This window comes from Acartia tonsa, chromosome 13 (genome assembly GCF_053477335.1).
Source record: "Acartia tonsa isolate MP-2025a chromosome 13, ASM5347733v1, whole genome shotgun sequence".
Taxonomy (NCBI): domain Eukaryota; kingdom Metazoa; phylum Arthropoda; class Copepoda; order Calanoida; family Acartiidae; genus Acartia; species Acartia tonsa.
The window spans coordinates 23,518,158-23,545,905 of NC_137272.1; the positions used below are offsets into that span (position 1 = coordinate 23,518,158).

A 27,748-nucleotide genomic window follows, 5' to 3' on the forward strand; every position below is an offset into this window, starting at 1 on the left:
TATAAATCTCAAGCTTTATAAGTACAAAAACGCACATTATCAATTTCATGCGGTTATCATTGATTTTTAAGTATCATCTTTTTTTTATTTTTCATTAGGGAAATACTCTAAGAAATTGAAGAAAAAAAAACAATTTAAAATTTCAGTGCAAACATTCTATCTGGACTAGTTTTATAGAAATTAGAAATAGTCAAATGTCTATAAAACTATACTAGAATTTTTGTTTCAAAATATTTGGCTTCTAAATTTGACTAACTGTTTTTATCAATCTTTTAAAATTAGAAAATATTAAAAGAAATGTGAATATACATTAAAAAAATTTAATTTTTGAAATAAGTTAGTAATGTGAAAATCATAAGCAATTAAATGTCATGCTAAAGTCTAAAATACACAAATTCAGTAAGCAAAGGATCAAAATTGATCAAAAAACTAATTGTGGAAACTTCCCTTTGTCCAGAGCTCGGCAACCGCGCGTCTGCTGTCTGTTAGCAATATTGCAATCCCTCTTTATGAAATTAACCAAACTAGTTTAAATTTGAGGCTTAGACGCGGGTGACACGCGGCTGCCGAGCCCTACATTTGTCTCTCTCTCGCAGTGGTGTCTTACTTGTTGTCTAATTGTTATGTGATACAAAGTGACTTTATGTAATTAGTTTTTACTACAAGCCATGTTATTTAATGTTTATTATATGTATAGATGTTATATATATATATTGATATGTTTATTGTATGTTATGTAGAACGCATGCGCTGTATATCTTATGGTCAAATATATATTTTAAAATGATATAAATTGTTTCATAATTTTATTTTTTATCTGATTTATACCTCTTGGCTGGGGGCAATGCAGGGCTAACCTTTATAGTAGCTCTAACATCCCAAATATTGTAAACAACCTACTCTTTGAATGCACGACCTTTGTTTGGAAGTTCTATCTGTGCATGGTTTTTTTTTGTTTAGCCATAGTTTCTTAGAGTTTGGATCTAAGATTCCTGGAGTATTTTGAGACACTTTTGTATAGCCACCAGGGCCAGTTTAAGCTCCACGTTCAAGTATAACTTGACACGCTGTCTCTAATGAGAACTCCTCATTATTACCTCACCCTCGCCGATTTTGAGTATGGCAGGTGTCCCAGATTAAGTCACCGTAATGAATGACACTCTCCTCAGAGGAGCCTAGGATTAAGGGATGTGTTAGTATTATACACTTGATTATTAGGCATCCAAACTACCTAACAATCTCCCTTCCAACGCAACTGGGGGAGGTTGCGTGAATCCACATTATAGAATTTGAGACAACATGTTGTGATTGCAACACGAGTGGGTTTGAACTCAAATTTTCATCACCGTGACCCAGTGCGTTACCACAGAGCTACGGTGCATGGTAATAAGATGCGCCTGTTTTGCGCTAAGGTATTTCCCAATCCTTACTGTTCATGTCGTGTATCTGACTTAGCAGAAATAGGTTCATCTTTTAACCTATTAATAATAAACGGTTTGGAATCATTAATTAATTTATGAATTATTTTCTCTTTCCAGAAGTAAGATTGTTTTGTGTCTGCGATATTTCTCCTATCATATCATTACCACAGGTCTGACATAGTAGCAGAACGAACCAAATTCATTGTAATAAGTTTTGAGTTTCAGATAAGTAAATGACAAAAATTATGGAATTTTTACATTTTTCTGATTGTCGTCTTACAGGCTCCTTTTTTCGTAGATTAATGATAAAATTCAAATTCATAAAGGTGGTGAAGGGTTTTTTTAACAACTTCCAATTTTGCAATTTTAGAGTAGTTACCCTTGTATTATTGTGACAATAATGAAGGTAATCAATGTTTTTGGTTTGCAAAAAACATTATATACAAAAGTTATTCAAAAATAAGAGATTAACATATATAAGTTTGTTGGATTATTGATTTTAATATAATTACAAAACTGTTTCAATTCTTATTAAATTTAATCCATAGAAATAGAGTGTTCAGAAATATGAAACATAGATGTAGAGCAGTTCTGCTACTAATAAAATCCTGTAAGGTAAATTTTAATCAAAGAAAGCATCTTAAATTCTACCAAGCGTAAAAATCTATTTTTTTCAAATGAATTTTGAAACCATCTATTTTGCATAAATATGAATTTTATGTTGCCATGGAATTTAATTGTTAGAAACATCTTTAATTGGTTTCCTTTTAAAGTTTCTCTTATTTTTTTGAATAAGAACTTTGGTTTAGTTAAGGTTGTTATAATAAAGGTATTATAGTGAATATTTTTCTTCGATAATGGAACTGAAACACACTGCTTCATTGTGCTTTCTTGTTGCTTTTGGACTATTAAATATACCCGGCATGCCACTGCCTTTCAGAATGGCAATGTATGCCTTGGCATTGTTGCCAGGATTGACAAGTTCTTTCCTGGTATTTGCCTATTATTCAAATCTTCCTAGCAACCAGGAAAATATACTTGGAATTTATCAATTCTTCTTTTAGCTTGGTTGCAATTAAAATCATTATTTCTATTTTAAATATTTGATTTTATTTATATTTAGGTGGCAAGTTGCCTTACAAGTCATATTTAGACCTGCGACTGTAACGCATCCGCAAGTTTGTTGGGGAGGTAATTGGTTCAAATCTCGACCAAAACTGCGCCATAACTATTGTAAAAGATTTACCATTACTGCTATGTAAAATGCATCACATTAGTAATTAGAGTAGGGGGTCTAATAAAGGCACAACTCATTGTGCATATTTAGAACTTCTAGACATAGGTCGTACAATCAAAAGGAAGGAATTTTAGCACTTTAGTTTCCCGGCGCTTTCGAATATAATATTAAGGTCTAGTCCTAATTTGTCCCCAAAGGTATAAGTCATAATTAGAAGTGATATCCTTTAAAAAGTATATTGACTTTAGTATTCCCTGTTAACTTCGTCGATAAAATCAGGAAAAAAACATGAATCTCAATACAGCACACACGTCTTCCAGTGTCAGCCTGCGTGTAAATTGGGTAACCCCGCAGGGTTAGGACAAAGGAGAGAGATATAATAAGAGAGAGAGAGAGAGAGAGAGAGAGAGAGTGAGAGAGGGAGAAAGACAAAGAGAGAGAAAGACAGAGAGAGAGAGAGGGAGAGAGGGAGAAAGAGAGAGATAGATTGCCTGAATGTAAATTGGGTAGAAGAGAGAAGGAGAGAGAGACATGTATAAATTAGTTATGCAAATAAAAATTTACAGAATTATCTTGACATGTTTTTTTGTGAAACAGTGATTGGTTGGCATATGTTCTATTCAACTTGTACCTATGTATACATCATTCTGTCATCTGTGTGGTGGCAACAGGTAAGGAACAGTGGCAAAAATCTTTAAAATTTAGGCTAACAGCCCAACACCCAAAAAGGGTCTATTTTGAAAAGAAAGTATAAATACTATTGCAAAAAATTAGTCATTCAAATAAGTCAAGTGCAATTACAGTTTTTGCAATTCTCATTCTTTTCCCCAATAGCACCACATTTTGGGAGGAAGGAACCACAGTATAAAAAAGTTGTGTCTCTCATTCTTATGCATTACCTAATCAAAGAACACGCAAACCATTATTTGTTGTTAATATATCACTTTACAAAGGTAAAAGATGTGTGGACATCTGATGGCCAAACAATGTGCAACCTCACTCCTTGGCTTCTTATTCCATACATTGGAACAGCTATTCTTCAATTCCAGATCTTGAGAGTCAGTTTTGTGCTGTGTCCTTATCAGTTCCTGGCTTTGAAGGATAGTTTAGACTATCCTCTGGCTTTATCAGTTCCTTTGATAGCTTGTTTGGGACAGGTGGTGACTTTCTGGTTTACTGGATCCTTATGTGATGTTCAATCAACTGGAGTTTACCTGTACAAAATAGATATGGTTCTTGACATGACTAAACTTCAGGTATTCATTTTATTTAAATAGGTTAAACTTTATTTATGAGAATCCTTATTTAGGGAAAGAGAGGATTATCTTGTACCCTTTGCATTTAAGGAAACCATAAGAGGTATAAAGACACACTACAAAGCTAAGTTGATAAGATTAAGACGATTTGAAATTAATTAATTCCCGTGGCAAAGACAGCAACCCTGCGTATCTGGTAGAAAACTGGGTTACTAAAAAATGCATATATTGACATAATTGCCTTGAATTTCCTAAATAAAAAAAGATTTAAAGTAATCTGAAATATGATATTTTCTGTTAATTAAAATATGACAAAATTCAAATCTGTTTTTAATTAATCCTTGAATTTTAAATAAGTTTTAACTCAATGCAAATTCCAAGCTAAAATTTTAAAAATGACTGTTATGGCCATTTCTGCTCAGATAAATAATATTTGTTTTTTTGAAATTAATTATTTAAGGTTCCTCCAAAACAAATAAAGATCTTGTTACAGCTATCTATTATTGGGTGTGAGTTGTTTCTACAGGCGAAGAAAATCGGATGGTATAAAATTAAAATTAAACCTTTCACAAGAAATATTATTCAACCTTTAAGCAATACAACATTTGATCCATTAACTACTAATCAACCTATTTTTTTAATTAATCCAACTTATCCAACTTCATCATTAAAGAATTTTAAATCAATTGGAACACAATCAGAAGCACAAACCTCAAACCAAGAAAAATCCTCAAAACTAACCCCAACACGATTTAGAACAGTAAGTGATCTATCATTAGAAATTTTAATTCAACCATCAAAGTTGTTTAAAGATGATTCCTCAAATGTTACATTACAATCATCATATAAAGAAAATTCCTCAAAACTAACCCAAACACAATATATAAAAGTAAGTGAGCTACCACCATCAATTATATTTCCACCATCAAAGCTGGTTGAAAATGAATCATCAAAAGTTACAGAGATTCAAGTAGAGTCATCAGAAATGAATCATGAGCTTTCTTCGAGGTTAAATACGCCTTCACCAATCTCAAATGTAAATCAAAAGACAACTTCAAACCTAACCCAATCATCAAGAAACCTGCAACAGTACCAACGCATGGCAGAGAAAATTTCCCTCTTTATAATCATCTTAGGCTTCATCCTGACTCTCAATATTCTCATCTTTGTATTTGGTTTTGTGTCCATGGTCTACTATGTGTTCTGTGTAATTATTGACTTTGCTCTGCTAGGCTTGCCCCATTATTGGCTGCTGTCATCAAGCCATATTCTACAGTTTGTCAAGCGTAAATATGATCAAGCCAAGCTTCAGTGTGGCATTTTCTAAATTGTTTTTAAACAACACTATGCTACCATAAAAGAAGTTAAAGGTAAATTATACAAAATATATAAAATCATTAACCAAACAATATATATTAGTGTCCCAGAAAAGCCATTTTTAAAATTTTAACAAGCCCACCATCTAAACACAGCACTCTAAACATGTTCGTCTGTATGTTGTTCATGCTTTAAATAACATACATATTATTTTTTTATTTTCGTGATTTTGTTGGATATTTTTTATATTTTGTCTAAATATCTACTCTATAATTCAATTTGTCTGTTTATCTTTTTCATTTTTTTTGTGCTTCGCTAATTTTGGATTTTGTCATCCTTGTAAACATTAGAAGATGAAGAATATTGATGGAAAAACATTTTCCCATAATAGGTCTTTATCCAAGCATAAGAATATAAAGTAAGATAGATTTATACATCATAACTAGAATAGTTATGCCCTTAAGTAGCACAGCTATTAACATAAAAGATATTCAAGAACAAATCAATTGTAAACTGCAAGAAAGTTTTTAACTAAAATAACAGTACATTTTGATACAGAAAAAGAACGTGTCTTAACTTTTGTGATTTAAAAAAATAGCTAGTCGATAAGTAGTAAATGTAAAATGATCCATAGAATATAGACATGAAATCGATTTTTTATAGAACTCTTATTTTTGAAGTAATTTAAGATTTTCAAAAAAAATTAAGTTGGTTTTAAGTCACAAAAGTTAGGACACGTTCTTTAGAATATTTTATGTTATTATGTTTTAATATCAAATTGTGTTAAGCTTTATAGTTTGAAATATACATAGGTATATGTGTTTACAATAGACAGACAAACATATACATCTTAATTTTAGAGCAGCTTCTTTTCTAACAAAGTAAGATTGATATCTAGAAAATCATATCATAAGTATGTAACATTTATATCATATATATTAGATATCATGTATATTGGATAATTAGATATGGATTTAAAATGTTTTATCCTGTAATAAATGTAATTTTTATATATTTTTTATGATCTAATAAGGTCAAATCCTTTTATTTGTATTTCTGTCTGTGTGTGTGTGTGTGTATTTGTGTGTGTGTGCAGTGAAGGATCCTGTTAACGCAGAACAGATAGGAAACTCCTGTACAATGAAGAAGAGGATGTATGTCTGTCTATTTGATTTTACCAAAAAATCTTGCTAAACCACTGAACCAATGTATAGTTTATTACCTCCACCTCTCAAAATTAAATATCTATAACAAAAAAATACATCCAGTCAAGGATAAATGGGACTCTAATCTTTGTATATGTAAAAATAAGTTAAAATTTAACTGATAAGTAATTACATCGAGTAAAGTCTAAAAATTCTGTCCATAACCAGCATCGAAATATTATACTATAACACACGTGTTACAGACAGACATACTCACATATAGAGTAAGGGATTTTAAAAGCTTCTTAAAACATATTTTGTACATAAAAAAGCAAAAAAATAACAAATAAACATTTATTTACTTTTTTCTTTTTTTTCATTCTTTTATTTTACATATTTTTTGCCATAATGAGTGTAACAAGAAGAGAAGCAGCCATGGTCATCTTTCCAACAATAACTCCAGATCCTAAATGTTGAAACACAAGATAGTAAAGTGGCATAACAAAAATAATACAAAGAAATATTTTTTTGTAGCAAACAATGTCCGACAAACTTCATTACCAGCCACTTCCAGACAAAAGTTAAGCAATCGCGCAAGAGTTTGTTGGCCTACCTACATTATTTCTACAGGCACTGCTGCTGTCCATAACACTGTAAAGTTAGGCACAACAATCAAGGATAACTAAGGGTATAAGTTGCTCCTTTTAGGTGATACACAACAGACAAGCAGCCTTTTAATTGTACGACCTTTGTTTGTAAGTCCTAACTGTGCATGGTAATAATTATTACTGTCACATGTGTTACACACCAGTAGCAGGTACTATTTTAAATGTCTCTAGTGTGGATGTGTTTAGTAACCTAAGAAAATGGGGATAGATGTCACCGCTTTTGGCCTACCTATACTATTGAAGTCATAGTAGAGGGATAGAGAAAGGGAAGGGGGAAAGAAACCATCTAGAATAGAGATGTAATATATGGTATTTCCTGACCTCAATAGAAAGGCCAAAGCAGTGAAAAAGCAGTGAAATCTATCCCCATTTGGCTAGGGCACAATAAACAGCCGCCCGCGTGGACATTCCTGTTTACCTGTATTGCACAAGTCAGTATCGCAGGCACAGGTTTCTATTTCAATTTTCATATCATTCTTCTTTTCTAGGCATCTAGCTTTTTCTATTTTCAGCTCACTCTAAAAATTTATTTTGAACCATAAATTCTAATAATCAAAACTATACTTACTAGTGGCCACGCCCCTAACGCCTCTAAATTGGCGCTAAATCATTTAATATAATGAAAAGTCATTTGGAGGGAGGGAACTTTTCAAGGGTTAATTTTTCTTGGGGTGATTAAGGTATCCTCCCCAAAAATTGTTATTAACAATCATACAGACAGTCAGATAGACATTATGTTACTTTTATATATAACAAACCTAGAACCTATAAATTATATCTTTCTTTAGTAGTTTATACTCAAGGCGTGTGTTCAAGCTTTTTTATAATTATGATATAAATAGCTAGAGAGTAGCTTCGCTACTAAAAACTTACCCCGGGGGCACAAGTTCGAATCTTTTGTTTCAGGATTTCATGGGTCACACAGTAGTACTTCTCCTAAGGAATTAAAAGAAATATTAGAAATAGCAATGGATATATAACATATGTGGATATAATGACAGGGCAAACTTTTCGTCAATTTAGGTCGTTAACATGGAACTTATTTATTGGCCAGTTTGTTCAACCAGTAGGAAGAGAGAGGTTTGGGTAAAGGAGGTGGATGGGGAGTATCGTATTTTAGCCATCTACGAGTTCCACTTTATTAGAATACGTGATAATCTGATGTAAGATCCAAGAAATAATAAATTTATTTAAAAATATCCTAAAAACGTACAAACATATAAAATCCAAACATTCACAATCTTACATCAAAGAGGGAGGGGACATTGGACGTTGATTTTCATTTAAAATATGTCAGATTTTTTTTACATAGTAATTACTAATTATGATCTTCGCAATAGGTTTCTTTTTCTTTATTTTAATGTCTGTATTATGTCAGGTGTTTACTGGTTATAGAGCATAACTTTTTTTTTTAAATTAAACAAAAAGAAAATAAATGACCTGTAAATGTAATATTTGAATTTGAAAGGAATAATAAATGTTCAATATAAAATCAATAATATGAAAATAAATTATTGAAAACAAATTTGTATTGAATTAAAAATAGTTTAAAGACGTAATACAAATCATAATGTTGATTACTGGCTACGTAAGTCCAGATCTATCAGGAATCATTAGGGATATGATATTGGCTGTGTTTAGTGTTTATCTAATGATGATAAACGAAATTACTCTTATGTAGATTGAAATTATTGGTGAGAACGTTTGGACACGGATATTTTGTAAAAGATCAGCTGAAATAAATTTCCTATTCGAGCCCTAGTTTCCTAAAGTGTACAGCAGATAACCCAACTATTGCAGACCCTATTTTTAGCGACTCCGGTCAAATGGAAAAGCGATTTAATATATAAACGATTTATACATTATACATTCAAAAATTTTAATTTTTCAAATTTTGATTTTTTTTGAAGTTTGAAGCTTTTTTAGCTAGTAGCAAATATTGAGATAGGACGCGGAAGCTACGCACACTTTCGGAAACTAAATTCAGTTCATCTTTGTAAAAACCCCCAAAAATAATAAAATTCTTAAGGTGAGTTATTCAATGAATGAAGAAGAATGTTTTAAAACTTTGGGTACCAGTAAAATATACAGTCCAAAGTCCCCCCATTCTCTGGACAACCACCTAATTAAAATCCACTTTTTTGCCTAGAATACCAATTGTTACTTAGTTAAAAAAAAGATACAAGCTTAATCTTTTTACTTCCAAGATATTTTATTGATGAGCTCGAACACGACACCCCCTAATGCACCCAAAAAATTTACCATTGTAGATGCAGTTGTTGCTGTACTTGCGGCGGCTGCAGTTGTGGCTACAGTTGTGGCTGCAGTTGTAGAAGGATCGGTGAACAGAGATCCCCAATTGAGGCTGGTCACATTCTGATAACAAATAAGGACAATTATGTGCACAATTAGCGCAGCTGTAGCAAGAATTTATATGAAAAATAGCCTTACTTTGAATGTATTAACAATAAATCACAACGAATGACATTTTCTCTAGATAGCTACTTTAATCTGGTAGTAAAGTTTTTTTGGTTGTAGCATATTATCTCAGAAAAGGCTGGTTCAGGCCAGTTATGCTTTACCGGAAGGTATTGCTTGTCTCTTAAGGATATTTTGGTCTTTTATCGGGCTAGGGGGGAAAGTACTTAGAGGCTGGGGGCGTAGCCGACAGTATTAATAAAGTACATGTGTAGATTTTTTAAATCAGTTAAAAATTAGAAAGGTATATGCTCTAAATAGTATTCTGTGTATGCTTTAAAGTGATTCTTTTTATCCAAACTGTAATTTGAAAATCGTCGCTTTAAGGTTATTGTCATCCTTGTTTATTTTTACTTACAAAACCAGCTCCAAAACTAGTAATTTTCTTCCTGTGATATAAAGTGTCATACATTATGCATTATTCTATATCATTACAAAGTATTATTATATTGATTATATGTTGTATTCCAGTTTTTTCCAACTTACAACAAATTATAATAATAGAAACAAAAATTTCTCAAATGTACTATTGGAATTGCTTATTATGTATTAATTTTAGCAGATATTCCAGGGAGGGAGGGGACATTGGGCTGTTTAATACACTAGACCCCAAAATCCTACAATAACGTTTTCTTATTCGTTGGCTTAACAACCTTTGGAACTTTTATTGAATTTTTTTTTTTGTTTGGTTCATTAAGTTGAGTTTCCAAATGTTTCAACCACTAATTGTAATCTACAGATGGGGTAATTTTGTGTATCATCATTGAAGATGTACATCAATTTATCGGCCATTGTCTTATCTGAAAAACCTACAGACAGAACCCTGACACACACCCCTCCTTAACCGAACTTTAGATTAAAAAAATTTCCCAAACATTCGGACAATTGGGCGTTCAAATAGGATCTAGTGATAGTTAGAATCAGTTGAGAACAAAATCCCAGCCGTTCCTTCTTGCCAGATATCGCCATTTTAAGATTTTTAGTAAAATTGCACTAAATATCCAAATACAAACTTAAATCTTCTTTGAATTTTTTAGTATAATTTTAGTGAGACAGTCCCAAAACAGAGTATCTTTGCTCCTGTGGCCAAACTGACTGCCTGGTGTCCCTAACAGAGAGTTCCTTTATGTGTTAACACAAGTTGGGATTCGAACCCATTCCTAAAACGAACTAATGTGGAATAGCTGTGTATTACAGCATTAGGTTAGTATTTTCACCACTAACAGATGGAAGGGAAGGCCAATCCTAACCAGAAACCCGATCATTCACCCACAGGCCCCAGTGAAGCACCTTGGAGGTCTACTTGTTTTCTGGGGTGTTGTTCACCTGCACCTATGAATTGGGCAGGTTGAGACCCAATGGTGCCCTCAGACTCCCATGAACCCTGCCATTTGGGCCAAACTCAGAGTGATGTCACACACCTGGCTTGTGCCCTGTCCATGAGATGCTTCCCTGCCAATCAAAGATCAGCACAGCCGCCATGGAAGAATAGCTGCAGGTGGTGGGCCGTATACCTTTGCTCAAGATGCAAGTTAGCACTACCCTGATCTTGATCCTCCAGGAGATCATGGTAGTGTGCATCTTGAACTATGCCCTGAGTCTGGGAGGGTTCTTTCTGAGGGAGTTGGGGACACCATTACTGTTTGACAAACCTGAGCTGATGGTATGGATCAATAGGGAGAGTAGCCATGGTCGCCCCCATTCACATTAAGCAATGCATGAGTTGGGGACACAGTTACTGTTTGAAACTATCCATGGTGGAATAGCTGTATATTACATTATTGGGATCAGGCAATGCATGCCCCTTTGGATACCTTCTAGCTGTTGTTGGTGATCAGCAGGTTCAGCTCCTTGTTAAAGTTTTACCAGGATTCCCCTGCACTGGAAATTTTGGCCTGGTCTTGACCACCATCTCTCTCCTGGGGGGCCGTTTGATGCAGTCGCACCTCCTGGAGGCACATTGAACACCATGGGGGTGTACAACTAAGAATAGCCCCTGTTCAGTTTTACCTTTTGAGGGGCCCGGGCCCCTATCTTGGTGGGATTGGCCAAGAACTTCACGCTACCCATATCCTGGTCATCAGTCAGCTCTGAACAGGTGCTCCTTGACCTCATGAAAGTCGATGGGAACAAGGGCTGTGGCCCCATGAAAGCTGCCCTGGCCAGACAGTTGATTTTACAGCTAGAGGGCTTCTTGTCTTTAGCAGCTGTTTGTGGGAGGGGCTCTGGGCCTTCCCCAGGCTTGGCAGGGCTGTGACCACTTGCTTAATGTGAGTGGGGGCGACCATGGCTACTCTCCCTATTGATCCAAACCATCAGCTCGGGTTTGTCAAACAGTAATGGTGTCCCCAACTCCCTCAGAAAGAACCCTCCCAGGCTCTAAGCATAGTTCAATATGCACACTACTATGATCTCCTGGAGGATCAAAATCAGAATAGGGCTAACTTGCATCTTAAGTGAAGGTATGCGGCCCACCACCTGCAGCTATCCTTCCATGGCGGCTGTGCTGATCTATGATTGGCAGGGGAGTAACTCACAGCCCATTTTAGGGGCCAGGTGTGTGACATTATTCTAAGCTTTGCCCAAATGGCAGGGTTAATGGGAGCCTGTGGGCACCATTAGGTCTCAACCTACCCAATCCATGGGTGCAGGTGAACACCCCACTAAACATGTGATGCAGACCTCCAAGGTGCTCCACTGGGGCCTGTGGGTGAATGATCGGGTTTCTGGTTAGGATAGGCCTTGCCTTCCACCTGTCAGTGGTGAAAATACTGACCTAATGCTGTAATACACAGCTATTCCACTTTGGTTAGTTTTGGGAATGGGTTCGAATCCCTACTTGTGTTAACACATAAAGGCACTCTCTGTTAGGGACTCCAGGCAGTCAGTTTGGCCACAGGAGCAAAGATACTCTGTTTTTGGGCTGTCTAACTAAAATTATACTAAAAAATTAAAAGTAGATTTAAGTTTGTATTTGGATATTTAGTGCAATTTTACTAAAAATCTCAAAATGGCGATATCTGGCAAGAAGGAACGGCTGGGATTTTGTTCTCAACTGATTCTAACTACCACTAGGTCCTATTTAAACGCCCAATTGTCCGAATGTTTGGGAAATTTTTTTAATCTAAAGTTTGGTTAAGGAGGGGTGTGGACAGGCATGCATACATACAGCTTTATTTTCCTTTTATGTAAAGCAGTAGGGTATTTGTCTGCCCGTTAAGATCTCTCTGAACCACTGAATCCATTGCATTCTTCTCTTTAGAGATGCTTTACAAAGGTTCTGGGATGGCTCTATGCTTTTTCAAGTATTTGCATTTATGCATGCCCCTCCCCCCTTATTCCCCTCCACTTCTAATACAAAGCCTACAAATACTAGGGGTCTCAACCTAAAATTAAGAATTAATGCATGACACTTTCTTAAGATCTGCCCATGAGCCAGTGCACTCAACATCTTTGGTGATGAACGCTATCCCAATCTTACATTTTATGCCCTCAACATCTAAAATATAAGTTACAGTTTATCATTTTCAGAACAATTCACGCAAATTTTGTACACAAAAACTTTTGTACAAAAATAACAGGAATACAGGCATAGAATAATAATGTTTCATTATTATTTTCATATTTAAATAAGTACAAATTTTATGGCAGGATAAGGGTACTAAGGAAAACCGTGAAAGTGGGACAAATTCATTTTGAGACAAACAAAGGATAGATCATAGGGCAAATACAAGAAACATGAAATATAAACAATCTGGTGGTTTTTCGTAAAATCGGATGTTTGACCTACTATTGCGTTTTTCTTAGTCCGCCGATCCTTTTATGGATTTGTCCTATCTGAAATTTTTGAAAATCCTTGTATGCCATTTCATAATTGGTTTGGTTTAATAAATTATATTTCTAAGAAAACTCGGACAATTTTTTACCTCGACAATTTTTCAGGTATTTCACTTGAATTACTTACTAAATGACTACCACTGGATTTACCATATTACCTGTAGCATACAAAGCCAGTCCTAGGCAGATAACAGCAAAGTATTTTGCAACAAACATTTTTTGTCAACCTAAAACTTGTAAAATGACAATAAAGAAAATATTGTAACTTTTAAATTATGTGATTGTACTATTTAAATGGCTTTAAATGATGTCTTTGCATAGATGCTGAAGCCTTAACGATCTTTGAGGTACAGACTGTCGGACAGTGTCTTAACCTCTTTTCGAGGAAGCTTTGTGTTTATCAAGATTGAAATTAATTCCTTATTCAAAATTCAAATTAGGCGCAAATGTCGTCTTTGTTTGACTTTCCTTTTCTAAAGAGACGCGGCATAGTGTTGTTTATATTTTGATGTGTCCACGTTCTTTACTTTTGAATGATATGTGAGTGAGTGAAGATTTCGGAGAACAAAGTTGGGCCTATCATTGGTCTCATAGTGCGTGAACGACCCTAGTATACCAGGGGCTTTAAACCATAAGAACTTCAGGTAGAATTTGTTCATTTTATTTAAATTGAATGGCGTATAGGACGATTTTAGTAAGTTAAAAAGGCTTTAGCCAGCTAAACATGAAACTTTATTATGATTAAATTATTATGTTTTAGTTATTTTTATGTGCCTTTATTTTTGCATTTAACAATGATTTATTAAACCAAATAATTTTCCTTTAAAGCCAAAGTACCCAAAGATTCTTAACTGTAGAAAAAAAGATTTTAAAAAGCAAATAAGATTACGTGGTTATAAAAACTGGAATTTTGTATTAATTGATTTTGTAATTTCAGGACTTTGAAATAGTTTGCCTCAATAAATCTATAATCAAACCTGCTGTTGAAACTTGATGGTTCCTGGTATTGGGGGTTTGTGTGTCCGTCAAACAAGATCTCTAGAACTTCCCACTAATTCGGAAGTCACACTCAACCAAAGTGTCATGGTTGAGACAATTTCAAAGTATCTGAAGAATAGGCGTTAGCATTCTTCAAGAGATCAATAGCATCCAGTGATTATTGATGCAAAAAACTGTGACAATTTTTTCTGTAAAATAAGTACCTAGTGAATCAATATGCCACTAACCAAAAAGCAGAAAATTGAGCGAGCTATCGCTATTGGCAGTGAAAGGCTAGAAGTGTTTGATGAACAGTTAAAAGTGTTTTATGACAATCTAAAAGCCTGCCAAAGTTTTAGTTCATGTGAAAATGTGAATTTAAAATCAATTCGTGACATTTTTAGTGAGGTCAAGGACCAATCTGACCTAATAAAAAGTCTAAAACCTGCCGTGGAGACTAGTGAGCTGCGCGAGTTTAAGCGTGATTTGGACGAAGCTAGTGAACAGAAAAATGTTGCAGAAAAAGTTCATTCATCGTTGGAGCAGTGTACGAAAATTCTGCACTGGCTTGACAATGATTCAGACGACGCGAGGTTGAGCACTGTCGCCAAGAACCTCGACGTCATTGAGAAGGTGAGAATGGACATGGGAGTGCTCAAGATTTCCATGGAGTTGCGCCAAGAAGTACGTGATATGTACCGAAGGCTTAGAGAGATGGAACGTCGTTCATCTAACTTGGATGAGAGTGGGACACCTGCCATACTCTCCAGGAGTATGTCCGCCGTAGATATTCGGAGTTCCAACCCGCAGTATGGGCGCTGGGACAACAGTTTGTTGCCGTCTTTTGATGGCACTGACACGGATTACTCCAACTTTAAACAGGTCTTTAAAGATCTGTGCGCTGGTTATGGATTTTCTGACCAGAGGCTAAGCCTGATGTTGTGTATGGATAAGGTGATAACCAATCCGGAGCTGCGTAAGCAAGTGTCAGCGATTAGAGATCATAATGAACAATGGTTGTTTTTGGATCAGATGTTTTTATCAAACACCCGCCGGTTCATGAAGATTTTGACTAAGCTGAACAAGATGAAACCTGTGGATAAACCTGTGGACGTGGTCAGTGCAATTGCTACCTTCAAAAGCACCATGCAGGAAGTAGAAGCCATCGTTGGTTCTGAAGCTAAGGATTACCACCACCTAACTCTTATTCATATTTTCAAGGACAAATGTCCAGATGCCCTGAGAGAGAAAATTATGATGGAGCTAGGTAGCATGAACCTACCAGACATCAAGAAGATTGTAGAACTTCTGGAGAGGACAAGGGGAGCAATGTTGGCTGGTGATATGTCCTATGACAATAGCGCCGGCAAGAGAAATCGTGACAGAGCTGCCGCCGCGCAAGTATCTGGCCGCAGCGACAATAAAAATGGAAAGGCTGGAAAGGACAAGACTTCCAAGTGGAACAGTACATGTCCTGTTGAAAGCTGCAAGGAGAAACATCCGATTTTCCGTTGCCTCACGTTTAAGAAGATGGATGTGGTTGACCGAAAAAAAGTTGTCCAGCAGAAGAAGTTATGTGAACTCTGCCTGTGTGATGGCCATGCTGCTGACAAGTGTAATAAATCGGATAAGCTTGGTGTTTGTGGCACCAATAATTGCGACAGATATCATAGCCGGTTGATCCATGAGGCTAGTGCTGGTGTGAATACAGTCTACAAGTCAAGTTCTGGACCTAGCCCCTGTACCTTTTTACTTCAGTTAGTTCCTGTTGTAGCACCTGGCGGCGGCGCCTGCCACGCCACCGTCATGTTTGACTCCGGTGCAAATTTGCCACTTGTGTCTGAGAAGTTATCCAACAAGTTGAAGCTGAAATCTACCGGCAGATATACAACTATTTCTGTGGCTGACGGCAGTGAGACTTCCTGCCGCAATGTTGTGTTTTATCTGAAGGATAGGGACGGTAATTTGAGGGAGTTTGAGGCAGCTGTCATGCCTACCCTCGGCGGGGCCAACGAGATGCGCTCGGTCCACCCCGAAACCGCCGCCGAAATCTTTAAGATGCCGCCAGAAAGATTTACATATGTTAGTGGAGGCTTGGATATCATCATTGGAAATACACATCCTGACGTGTTTCCGTCAACCTACCAGAAAGTGGGCCAGTCTATGTTGTGGCGAACCATTTTTGGTAGTGGTTTTATCTGTACAAGTGCTGACGGTGGAGCTGGAGACCAAAAAGCGGCATATAAAGCTGTCAGTGTAAGTGGAGGCACCTTGCCAGACTTTTTGACGTCAGAATCGTTTGGCGTACAGCCACAGGCACTTTGTCCAGGATGTACTGCCTGTCAAGAGTGCAAGGCTATGGCCGACGGCACTACCTGGGACCAGCGTGAGAGGCAGAGAATAATTGAGGCAGGTTTAACACTAGACTTGCAATCCAACAAGTGGACAGGTCAATATGCTTACATTGAAGATCCTCACACTTTGCCCTACAATGAGAGTTTAGCCCGTAAAATTGCTGAAAAGGATCGTGCCAGAATGGTCAAGGATGGTACCTATGATATGTATGTGCAGGTATTCCATGACGCCATCGCCAGAGGCGTTTTCCAAAAAGCAACACCTGAAGAATTGAAGTATGAAGGGCCTAAGTCTTGTTCGTCAATAGTGGTTGCCTTCAAGGAGGATTCAAGTTCCACACCCATGAGATTGTGTGCAAATAGTTCTCTGACGTTCAAGGGTACCAGTTTTAATCACATAATGCTGGGAGGTCCGCTGCCAATGCAGAAGATTTTTTATCATTTGTTGCTTTTCCGCGGTTATAAGGTTGGTTTAACCGCGGACATTTCCAAGTTTTATAACTCCATCCTGGCCACAGAGTTCGACAGCCAGATGAAGAGAGTCTTATTTTCCCCGACGCCAGACGGTCCACTTGAAATTTACCTGACTAAAGTGGTGAATTTTGGCGAGCTGGCCGCCGGGAATCTGGCAGTTACAGCCCTGAAGTTGACGTCCCGCCTGTTCGGCGGAAAGAGTGAAGCAGAGGTCAAGGAGATGTATGGTGAGGGACAGATAAATGGTAGTGATATTGTTGCAAAACCTGAATTATGGAAGGAGCCAGAAATACCTACCTACCCCGAGGAAAATTTCAAGTTACCTCAGATTCCAGTTGCAGTCAAGCTTGAGAAGCACAGCTTCATAGATGATGTTATTTCGGGAGCAGGATCTGTACCAGAAGCCAAGGAGATGATGAAAGAAGCCGACAGAATTATCAGCAAGGGTAGTTTTTCCTTCAAACAAGTCATTTATTCTGGTGATGATTGCCAGCCAACCAAGGTTCTTGGGCTGATATGGAAGCCAGCCACTGATGTGTTATCCATTGCCACGAGAGTCAACCAAGATGGTAAAGTCAAGGGAAAGAAGGTGAAAGAGGATGCTGATTTGTACAACCTCCAGGACGCCTTGGACGAGAATCTGACAAAGAAGATGGTCCACAGGTTCGCCGCCCAGACCTTCGACCCGATCGGGCTCTGCAGCCCTATTCTGTTGAGAATTAAACTTGTCCTGCGGAAAACATGCTTGCTGAATTTGGGCTGGCAAGATTTCATTCCAAAAAGTCTACGGGATGAACTTGTTAAGTCGCTGGAGGACAGAGCTGAGGTCGCTAAATTGGAGTTTGACCGTTGTGTGGTCCCGGAGGAACCAACTGGCCTTCCATCCTTGATGATGTTTTCGGATGGGTCATCAGAGGCCTATGCAAGTATGGCATACTTGAGGTGGCCTACCAGGCAAGGGTATGAAACGTTCCTGCTAGCCACAAAGTCAAGAGTTGCGCCGGTCAAGACTGAATCAATTCCACGCCTTGAGTTGATGGGTTGCCAGATGTCCACCAGGTTGTCGAAGTCCATCAGAGATGCCCTGCCCTTTGATGTTGTCAGAGTGATGTATTTTACTGATTCATCGTGTGTTTTATCGCAAATTGTTTCCAACAGTGCCATGTTGAACACATTTAATTCTCATCGCATTGGAGAAATTCAATCTGCAACCAACAAGGATGATTGGAGGTGGGTCCCTGGGACACACAATGTTGCATATTTGGGCACCAGAAGCACCTGCAAGGTAACAGATTTGGGTCCAGGTTCCAGGTACAGATTGGGCCCAGAATGGTTGCGCCAGGACGAGAGTGCGTGGCCGGTGAAAACTGCCGAGCAAGTCAAGCAGGATTTACCACCGGAGGAGTTGAATACCAAGATGGTTAAGTTGTGTTCAATGAAAGTTACCGGAGAAGCCGCTGAAGATGTCTTTAGGTTCAAGCACAGGAGGTCATTCGGACAGGCCAAGCGTATTATGGCAGCTGTCCTGCAAGTATCGAACACCTGGTTGAAGAAGCTAAAGAGCAGACAAGAAGGCACGACTACAGCCGCTGGTAGTCATGTAGCAGCCGCAGATTCTGTGTACAAGCCGTCTTTGTACAATTTTATGGCGGCGGCGGAACTTTTCATTGTGTCATGTAGCCAACAGGATGAGTGGATAAATGACGCTAAAGGCAATTATTCGTCATTGAATCCATTGGTGCATGAAGTATCCTTGACCTGGCCTGTCGTTGGTCCCGGAGGCAAATATGTGACCAGGGAGATGCGTATTCTGAAAATGGTTGGTCGTGGCGAGCCCGTCATTGACGCCATTACTGGTGGCCGTAAAATGCTATTTGAAGACATGCCAGGGTTAGTAATTTTGGAGCCTGGTAATTGGTTAGCTTCTGTCATTATGAGAGAGGCGCATGTTGAGCTTCATTCTGGTGTCCGTGGGACTTTAGCTGAGAGCCGCCGTTGGTGCTGGATTGTGAAGGCAAGAAGGTTGTCCATCATGGAGGTTAAGAAGTGTTGGCCCTGCAGTGTTGAGAGGGCCAAGGAATGTTGTACAACCATGAAGGATGTTTTACCTGACAAGTTGGTTCCCAGCAGGCCTTTTGAAGCTGTGCAAGTTGACCTTATGGGTACGCTGGTTACAAGGAGAGCTACCGCCAAAACGAGGAGTCAGACAGCAACGAAGAAGGTGTGGGTGTTCGTGGTAGTCTGCAGGTTCTCGGGGGCGCTGTGGCTGGATGCCTTGGAGAAGTATGATACCAGCAGTATCCTGTTGTCCCTGCGCAAGTTGGAGGCTGTTCATTGTCTGCCGAAGGTTATAGTAAGCGACATGGGCACACAATTATCCGCTGCTCGCAAGGTTTTAGAGCAGAAGTTGGGCAGCCAGGTAGAGTTTTCTTGGTCCCAGATTCCGGCCCGAGCCCACCATTTTATTGGGCAAGCTGAGAAAATGGTGGGATTAACCAAGAGATTGCTGTCCAAGAAGTTGGTGAATAGTTCTGTTAATTTTAATGAGCTCCTGGTGCTGTTGGCAGAGGTTAGCAAGTTAATGAATAGCAGACCATTGACAATAGAAGCTGCGAATGACGTGGAGAATTGGCAGCTGATTACCCCTGGCCAGCTGCTGGGAAATGTAGACCGCCAGCCGTTGTGCAATGTGGCGATGAAACCAGAGGACCAAATTTCCTCCAGGTTGAAGTTGTTAGAAGATTTGTCTGCCCAGTTTTGGACTTCCTACCGCCAGGAGATTTTGCCGAAGTTATTAAGGATGTCAAAGTGGAAAGATGAAATGGCGGAGCCGCTAGCTGACGGAGATATAGTGCTGGTTACGAGTACAAATCCGCTGATGAGATGTCTGCGGATGGGCCGTGTGATGAGGATTGAGGATGGGAGAAAGACTGCAAGAGTCTTGTTCAGACTGTCAGATAAATCTCCCCTGGAAGAACATGCTGTATCAGTCAGGCAGTTATTAAAAATTATGATTAATAATTGATTCTTATTTTATGGAAATTGAGATTTTTTTTAGTAAAAAAAAGCCACATTTTCATATGCCTATTTTTATGCCTAAAATAAGAATCAAGCGAAATGCGATTAATTTTTATTCTATTTCATATGCTCAAATTTAATTTTATTGAGTTTAATTTCTTTTCAAAAGTACAATTCATTATAAAACTTACCTGAAAAGTTTACCAAAAAAGGAATAAATGTGTCGAGGTTGCGTGATTCGATATTTATTCTAAGAAAAAATCAAGTATTTTTTAGCAGATTTTTTTAAAAATTACATATGAATTTCAATCAAGTAAAACATTTTATTCAGATCAAGGAATGATTGAAAATTCATATTTAAATTCTCATTTTTTTTACAGAGAAAAATTGGTATTTTTTTTCATAATTTTGATGAAAATTCTAACAAAGATATTATTATTATTTTGCTATTATCTAAGTATTGAAAAGTTTTATTGTTGATTAAGATAGTTACAGTTCTTATTCATTAAGTTTGAAAAACTTTCTGCCCAAGGATTTTGAAAAATTTTTTCTTACTACTCGTTTTGATGCTTAACAAATTTAGTTTTAAGTACCTATAAATCTTAATTTTCTTGTCTAAGATTTATTTCGTTTTATATTCTTACCATTATTGTTTACATTTCAACCAGATTTCGTAGGTACTTATTAATTTATTAATATGATTATTACCTATTGATTATGAAATGATTATTAACCAGTATAAGTTGTTATATTATAACATCATGATTAATAGGATTATCCATTTTAGGATTTGTGTATGTGATCTTGTGAGTGTCATGTGCCTGGAATATTGTATGGTACAAACCAATCCCCATCCTTCTATCCTAAAATGTGAGGTATTATGAGTCCTAGTGAGGAGTATAATATTGTGTATGCATTTCACGGGGTTTCATTTAGTTAGGAGCAAAAATTGTCATGTTTTTCGGGATGTGGCCATTCTCATGTGATTATGGTGAGTTGAGTTTAGTGAGAAATGTTGCTAGTGCTCAGCGCAAAAAAAAACCTTGAATCTCGTTAAGGAAGTTAATTTGACTTTCAAACGGGGGGTGTGTCTTAACCTCTTTTCGAGGAAGCTTTGTGTTTATCAAGATCGAAATTAATTCCTTATTCAAAATTCAAATTAGGCGCAAATGTCGTCTTTGTTTGACTTTCCTTTTCTAAAGAGACCCGGCATAGTGTTGTTTATATTTTGATGTGTCCACGTTCTTTACTTTTGAATGATATGTGAGTGAGTGAAGATTTCGGAGAACAAAGTTGGGCCTATCATTGGTCTCATAGTGCGTGAACGACCCTAGTATACCAGGGGCTTTAAACCATAAGAACTTCAGGTAGAATTTGTTCATTTTATTTAAATTGAATGGCGTATAGGACGATTTTAGTAAGTTAAAAAGGCTTTAGCCAGCTAAACATGAAACTTTATTATGATTAAATTATTATGTTTTAGTTATTTTTATGTGCCTTTATTTTTGCATTTAACAATGATTTATTAAACCAAATAATTTTCCTTTAAAGCCAAAGTACCCAAAGATTCTTAACTGTAGAAAAAAAGATTTTAAAAAGCAAATAAGATTACGTGGTTATAAAAACTGGAATTTTGTATTAATTGATTTTGTAATTTCAGGACTTTGAAATAGTTTGCCTCAATAAATCTATAATCAAACCTGCTGTTGAAACTTGATGGTTCCTGGTATTGGGGGTTTGTGTGTCCGTCAAACAAGATCTCTAGAACTTCCCGCTAATTCGGAAGTCACACTCAACCAAAGTGTCATGGTTGAGACAGACAGACAGACGAACGGATATGCATATTACATAAGTCAAATATTATAATAATATGTGTTGCTTTGTTAAATAGTTTGAAGCGACTAAACTGTTTACATATGGTTATAGATATTTATTAATGGTCCTTTGGTTGGTATCAACAGAAATTTTTGCATTTTCTCTGAAAATGCCTTCTTGAGCACAGAATCCATCCCCCCTTTTTTCTAACAAAATTATGTAGACGGTGGTGGTGGGGGGGGGAGAAGGTTGAGTTTTTCTTTTTATTTATTTATTACTTTAGGTCAGAATAGGTTTGATTTTAGATGGTACTTGGTTAAGGCCCTGCAGGTGTTAGGAATAGAAAAAATACCCTACCCCCTTTATTTTAAAACAATTGTAGGGGCATTAAGTCCTCGACAGGTGCTTTGTGGGAAAGTACTAAAATTTCTTGGTGTAACTGGTAGAAAGTTATATTCTAATATGGATTGCACTGGACTGCCCAATTACAAATTTAATTGTAAGTAACAATGACGTAACGTACATATTAGCAACCAGAACTGAAACAAGGTAAATTATGTCCATAAAGAAAAAAAATACTTCAAATTTCTACATTTAGGAATATTTGAATGATTCTATCAATTTTAAACTTCGAATGGTGATTTCTGTAGCATTTTAGAAAGCGTAGTAACTCAATATACAGAGTGCAGCGATCAAATTGTTGCGTATTTTTTTCTTTACAAAAAACAATACAAATCATTTTTTTAAAATTTTTATTGAAAATCAAATCTGGAACTAGCATACATGTGTGAGATATACATTTAATCAATATAACCGCCGTTGGCTTCAATCACGACCTTAACACGGCCTCTGAACCGCTTGCAGGGTCTAATCAGCATGTCCCTGTCCATTGAGAGAATACCTCCTAGATAGAGGTCATGAGTGATGCCTTGTTGCTATGAGGCTGTCTATTGACATGTGTTTCAATGTAGCCCCACACAAAATAGTCAAAAAGGATTGAGGTCTGGTGAATTAGGAGGCCACAAATCCTTAGTGACGACGTCAAAACAGTTCACAGTTAGCTACTCCATTGAGATTTTTGACATATGGCAGGGTGCTGAGTCCTCGTGACAGTTAAGATCCCTCGCCATGGCCCCCTGCACTTTATAGGGTCCTCCTCCACACTCCTCCTCGCATTGACGACGAACTCAGTGTCCCTGACCGTACTGGTGGTGCCCTCGTCCGTGGGGACCCTCTTGATGGTGGCATCAATGTCCCAGGTGTCCTCTAGCTTTTGCAGACACTCTCAACAGTACGTAAATTGACTGCTAAAGTCGTAGCAATCGTTTATTGCCAAACTAGAGTTCAGGATGTAAAACTTTTTTTATGTTTTCATTTTTGATCTATTAGGCTTTAAAGTTAGCGACAATTTGATCGCCGCACCCTGTATATTCATCGCAAGAAATTCTCTACACCAAATATTTAAACAGATTTTTATTTCAGACTTTGATATCAACAACGTCAGATTGATTTTAGATATTTTTATGATAGCGTTTCAACTCAGTAAGTGTCAATGTTTCATTATCCAATTGTCTGATATATACAAGCTGTACAATTATAGGTATTATCATAAGTTTTGTGTGAAATATATTAGTAAATAATAGTGTAATATAAACTTCTTTTTAAAAAGAGTGTATGAATATTTATCGTATTCATTCGAATCCGGTGGAAAATAACAGGTTCTCATCCATACGAAAAAACTATGTCTAGCATCGTATTAAATCCAGCTTTCTACGAATATAGAAATTTACAATCATAAGATTAAAACCAGTTTTTTTAACCCGTGCCTTCGGCACCTTGGGGCTAAAAAGACTGGTTTTAATCTTATGATTGTACATTCTATATCCGCGAAAAGCGGTTTATAATACGATGAAAGAAATAACTATTCCCTATTTTGTATAGAAACTATGCTTCTAAATACGTTGCCTCGAAGGTTGAAGAAAGTTTTGTTTAAAATGCATATTCATACATTATGGTGTGTCATTAATTACGTAAAAACTTAATAACTTTTAAAATTACGAAGATGTTATTTTTGCGGAAATTATAGGACACTACTTTATGCTAGTTTTTTTTCGGTAATTCTATCTATTGGTTTTCCCTTTCTCTCTCTCTTTCTCCTACTTTTTCTCTCTCTCTCTCTCTCTCTCTCTCTCTCTCTCTCTCTCTCTCTCTCTAGCATGGTTACCATATGTAAAAACTGCACGTATTAAAAATTGTACACTTAATTATTATTAGCAAAGCTACTTTATAATCCACTTTGTCTGTCCATCTGATAATCCTGCATTCCGTCAGTCCGTAAAATGTAATTTTATCGGATACTTTTAAAGATAGACAGCAGTAATTTTCAGTAAAGACTTATATGACACTAGCCTCTAGCCTCTAGGGGCTTTGCCCCAAGAGATGATAAAAAAATTAAGGTGAAATTCGTAAAAAAAATAAGGACCAAGGATATCTCCTACAAAAAAAAATGGGGGGGATTTTTTTTGTTTTTTGGGGGGTTGGTGGTGTCCCATCCCCCAAGAAAATAGCCTAAAACCACCACAGGACCAGTAGGTATATTCCCTGAAGAGTAGAATCCGATCGGTTCAGTAGTTTCTTAAGCTTCAGACGGACAGACATCATTATATTATAGATATGTACATCTTGTCTTTACATTAATTTGTTCGTCTGTCTGTCGTTCATGCTTTAAAAGACATGAATATTATTCTTTATTTTTATGATTTTCTTTGAGTTTTTTTCCATGTTTTATCTTTTTTTTTCTTTTTTATGGCAACTGAATATCTGCTCAATAATTCATTTTGTCCTTTCAATCATTTTTTTAAAGATTTTTTGCTACTTATTGCTGTTTTAGTCATTGTATACATTACAAGATGAAAAATATTGATGGAAAAACATTTTCCCATAATAGGTCTTTATCCAATCATAAGGATATAAAGTAAATTTGCCCTTATGTAGCACAGGTATTAATTTTAAATAAAATCAAGAACATAAACTGTAAAAAAAGTTTTTAGTAAATAATAAAATAACATTAGATTGTACACTTAAAAATATCGTACGGGGCATTGATCTTGAACAATCACATAAGGATTTTAACAGAGTATATTTTTTGCCATAACAAGTGCAACAAGAAGAGAAGAAGCCATGGCCATTTTTTCAATAATAACACTTACTCCAGATCCTATATAATGTAGAAATTCACTATGTTAAATACATATTATATAGCTATGGACACATTTGTAGTCGTTTAGCAAAGCTTTTCTATTATATGGGTCGATCCGTCCGTCCATACGTCCGTAACGGTTAGCTCTTTTCATTAATTTAGAAATTTTAGAATTGTTCTGTCGATTTCAAGCTTTAAGTGGTGATTCCTATAACAGTTAGGAACAAATTAAAAAAGGGCACAACTCTATAATCATTACTAAACTGCGAACCAAAAAAATAGGCAAATCTGAATTTGCAGAATAGCAGCTTTAATATTCATTAATCTCAAAAACATCCTTTTAGGTAAAAACTGGTGAACCAAAAAGATATGCAAATCCAAAACAAATCAATGGAAAAACGATTTTTTTTGCACTTTTCTCCTTCTTTTAAGATTGATTCTGATAAATTAACAATTTTTTAAGGGATTTATGCAATAATTATTATGAAATGTAATTTAAGTTAGAAAATAATGATTTTTTAAAATAAGAAATATTAGAAAAAAAGAAATTTGGCCCCTATCACTTTAGAGGACAGTTGCTGACCACCAGAGGTGGATTCTTAAAAAAAATTTGCCCCACTAATCGCTTAGTGGGGCAAAATTGTTTTTGTGAAAAATCTACCAAAATCACATTAAAAATCTACAAAAATTAAACATAATCATAGAAGGGTTATAAAAAGGACTCTCCACAGAAAAATCAACTTTGGATTTTTGAAAATATAACCTGAAACTATTATTCTCTGTTCAATTTTAGGCATTTTGTTTTTGTGGCATCGCGATCGAAGCCCTTTAAAATTTTTTAACTCCTTTAAGTGAATCCTCCCTCCATTTAATTTGTGCTGCTTTAGTGATTTTTAGCTTTTATGCTGCAGTTGCCGCATTCATTGCCCTTCTCCGCCACTACTCTGCTATTCATTGCTGTACGTCGCGTTTTAATACATGCTCCCCTCTCCCTTGTTCAGAAATTAAATGGAGGCTGGGGATGTTGTGTATAGCAACATACGTGATGTATAGCGGAGTAGCGGCGGAGAAGGGTGATGAATGCGGCAACAGTGGCAAAAGGTGGTTATATTTGGCAGAGGCGAACACAAAAAAGTGGTGGCCATATTGTCCAGCAGTTTAGGAGCATGAGTAGAGTGGAGACAAAACTTATCAACCTTCAATTGTACATGGTCTGTACATGACGCGATTAAAATATCCACGGAAATGCGGTTTTAATTTTTAGTGGTTCTTGGCGCACATCAATAAATACTCCGTGTGTGTGTGTAGTATTTTTGGAGTAAAGATACAGGTTGACATAGGAAAGGGAAGGCAGGAATGTAATAGGTGGGAGGGAAGGGGAGGGGGAACCAGGTATTTGCAGCTGTTGCTGCCTGGCTAGCTTCTGTTTCTGATCCTTTTTTAAATTCGACATTGATAAAAATCATCTTATATTTAAAATTATTGGATTACTATATTCTGTACTAGCGGCTACTAGAGGCCTCTAGGGGCACTTGAGGAGGGGAAAATAGAATTTGATAACCCAATTTCTTATTTCAGATTTTAAAAGAAAAAGTGAAAAAAAAAATTTTCGGAGGGTTACCCCCACCCCCATTTTTAATTTTAGTGGTAATTTTTTTTTTAGTTCTAGGGGCGATTTCTCTTGGGAGAGTGGTGGTACCCTCCCCCAAAATAGTTCCCGGGACCTATTAGAAGCTACCCTGTTAAGGAGAATTGATCGGCTCAGCAGTTAGCGAGATTCTTTGGTACACACTGACAAACAGACATTCTGTTTCTTTATTATAAGGATTTTGATTTAATTTGATCTGATCCATTTCATTACCCTAGGTAGGTAACTTCATTTCACTTTTCAACAAAATCTAAAATGTAGCCGTTTTTGAGAAAATTATATTTGAAAATTTTAAGTTCCATTTTCATTAACGAGAAGTTAGCGCATAATTATGACAAGAAAAGCAAAGATTATCTATTTAAAATGGCCATGAATCAACTCACTTCAGGAGTGGTTGTACAGATGTACATCAATTTAAACGCCATTGTCTAGTCCCTTTAGATTCCTGGGTTTCACCCATAGTTTAACCCGAAATTTTTCAGGTATTTCAAGTTGAATTTACTAAATGACTACCACTAGATTTGCCATATTACCTGAAGCATACAAAGCCAGTCCTAGGCAGATAACAGCAAAGTATTTTGCCACAAACATTTTTGTCAACCTAAAAATCCTTAAAAGTGAAGCTCTGAAACAGTAAGACATTTGTAGAGTGTCAGAACTGAATAATCAGAATATATGTAAATGTATAATTTCAAGACAAATTTTAAAGTAAATGTGTTGATGCTTAAATACAGGACAATGTTTAAGGACATACTTACATTTTTAGGACTTGATTATTAAGGCGGGTTGATTTCCAACTTTTTTGGAATTTCACATTTTTTCACATTGGCAAGGGTTACTAGGCCAATATAAAACCCTGTGAAATTTGAAAGAGGTTTTTTAATCCAAAAACAACGGGCGCGC

General features: G+C 36.6%; 1 protein-coding gene across 2 annotated transcripts; it reads right to left on the reverse strand.

Annotated features, from left to right (window-relative positions):
- Nucleotides 1–6,716: 6,716 nt before the first annotated feature.
- LOC145304374 (uncharacterized) lies at nucleotides 6,717–27,449 on the reverse strand. 2 transcript variants are annotated; one of them, XM_080146243.1, is made up of 7 exons: nucleotides 27,379–27,449; nucleotides 12,936–13,021; nucleotides 9,881–9,907; nucleotides 9,307–9,420; nucleotides 7,918–7,980; nucleotides 7,463–7,562; nucleotides 6,717–6,842 (listed from the first exon to the last, which is right to left on the reverse strand). In XM_080146243.1, the coding sequence occupies exons 1-7, from the start codon at nucleotides 27,434–27,436 to the stop codon at nucleotides 6,766–6,768; spliced, it is 525 nt and encodes a 174-aa protein (XP_080002369.1). In that variant the 5' UTR covers nucleotides 27,437–27,449; the 3' UTR covers nucleotides 6,717–6,765. The 2 variants fall into 2 exon arrangements, with proteins under 2 accessions (XP_080002369.1, XP_080002367.1); XM_080146241.1 differs by lacking the exon at nucleotides 27,379–27,449 and adding an exon at nucleotides 13,518–13,652.
- Between the last annotated feature and the right edge of the window lie 299 nt (nucleotides 27,450–27,748).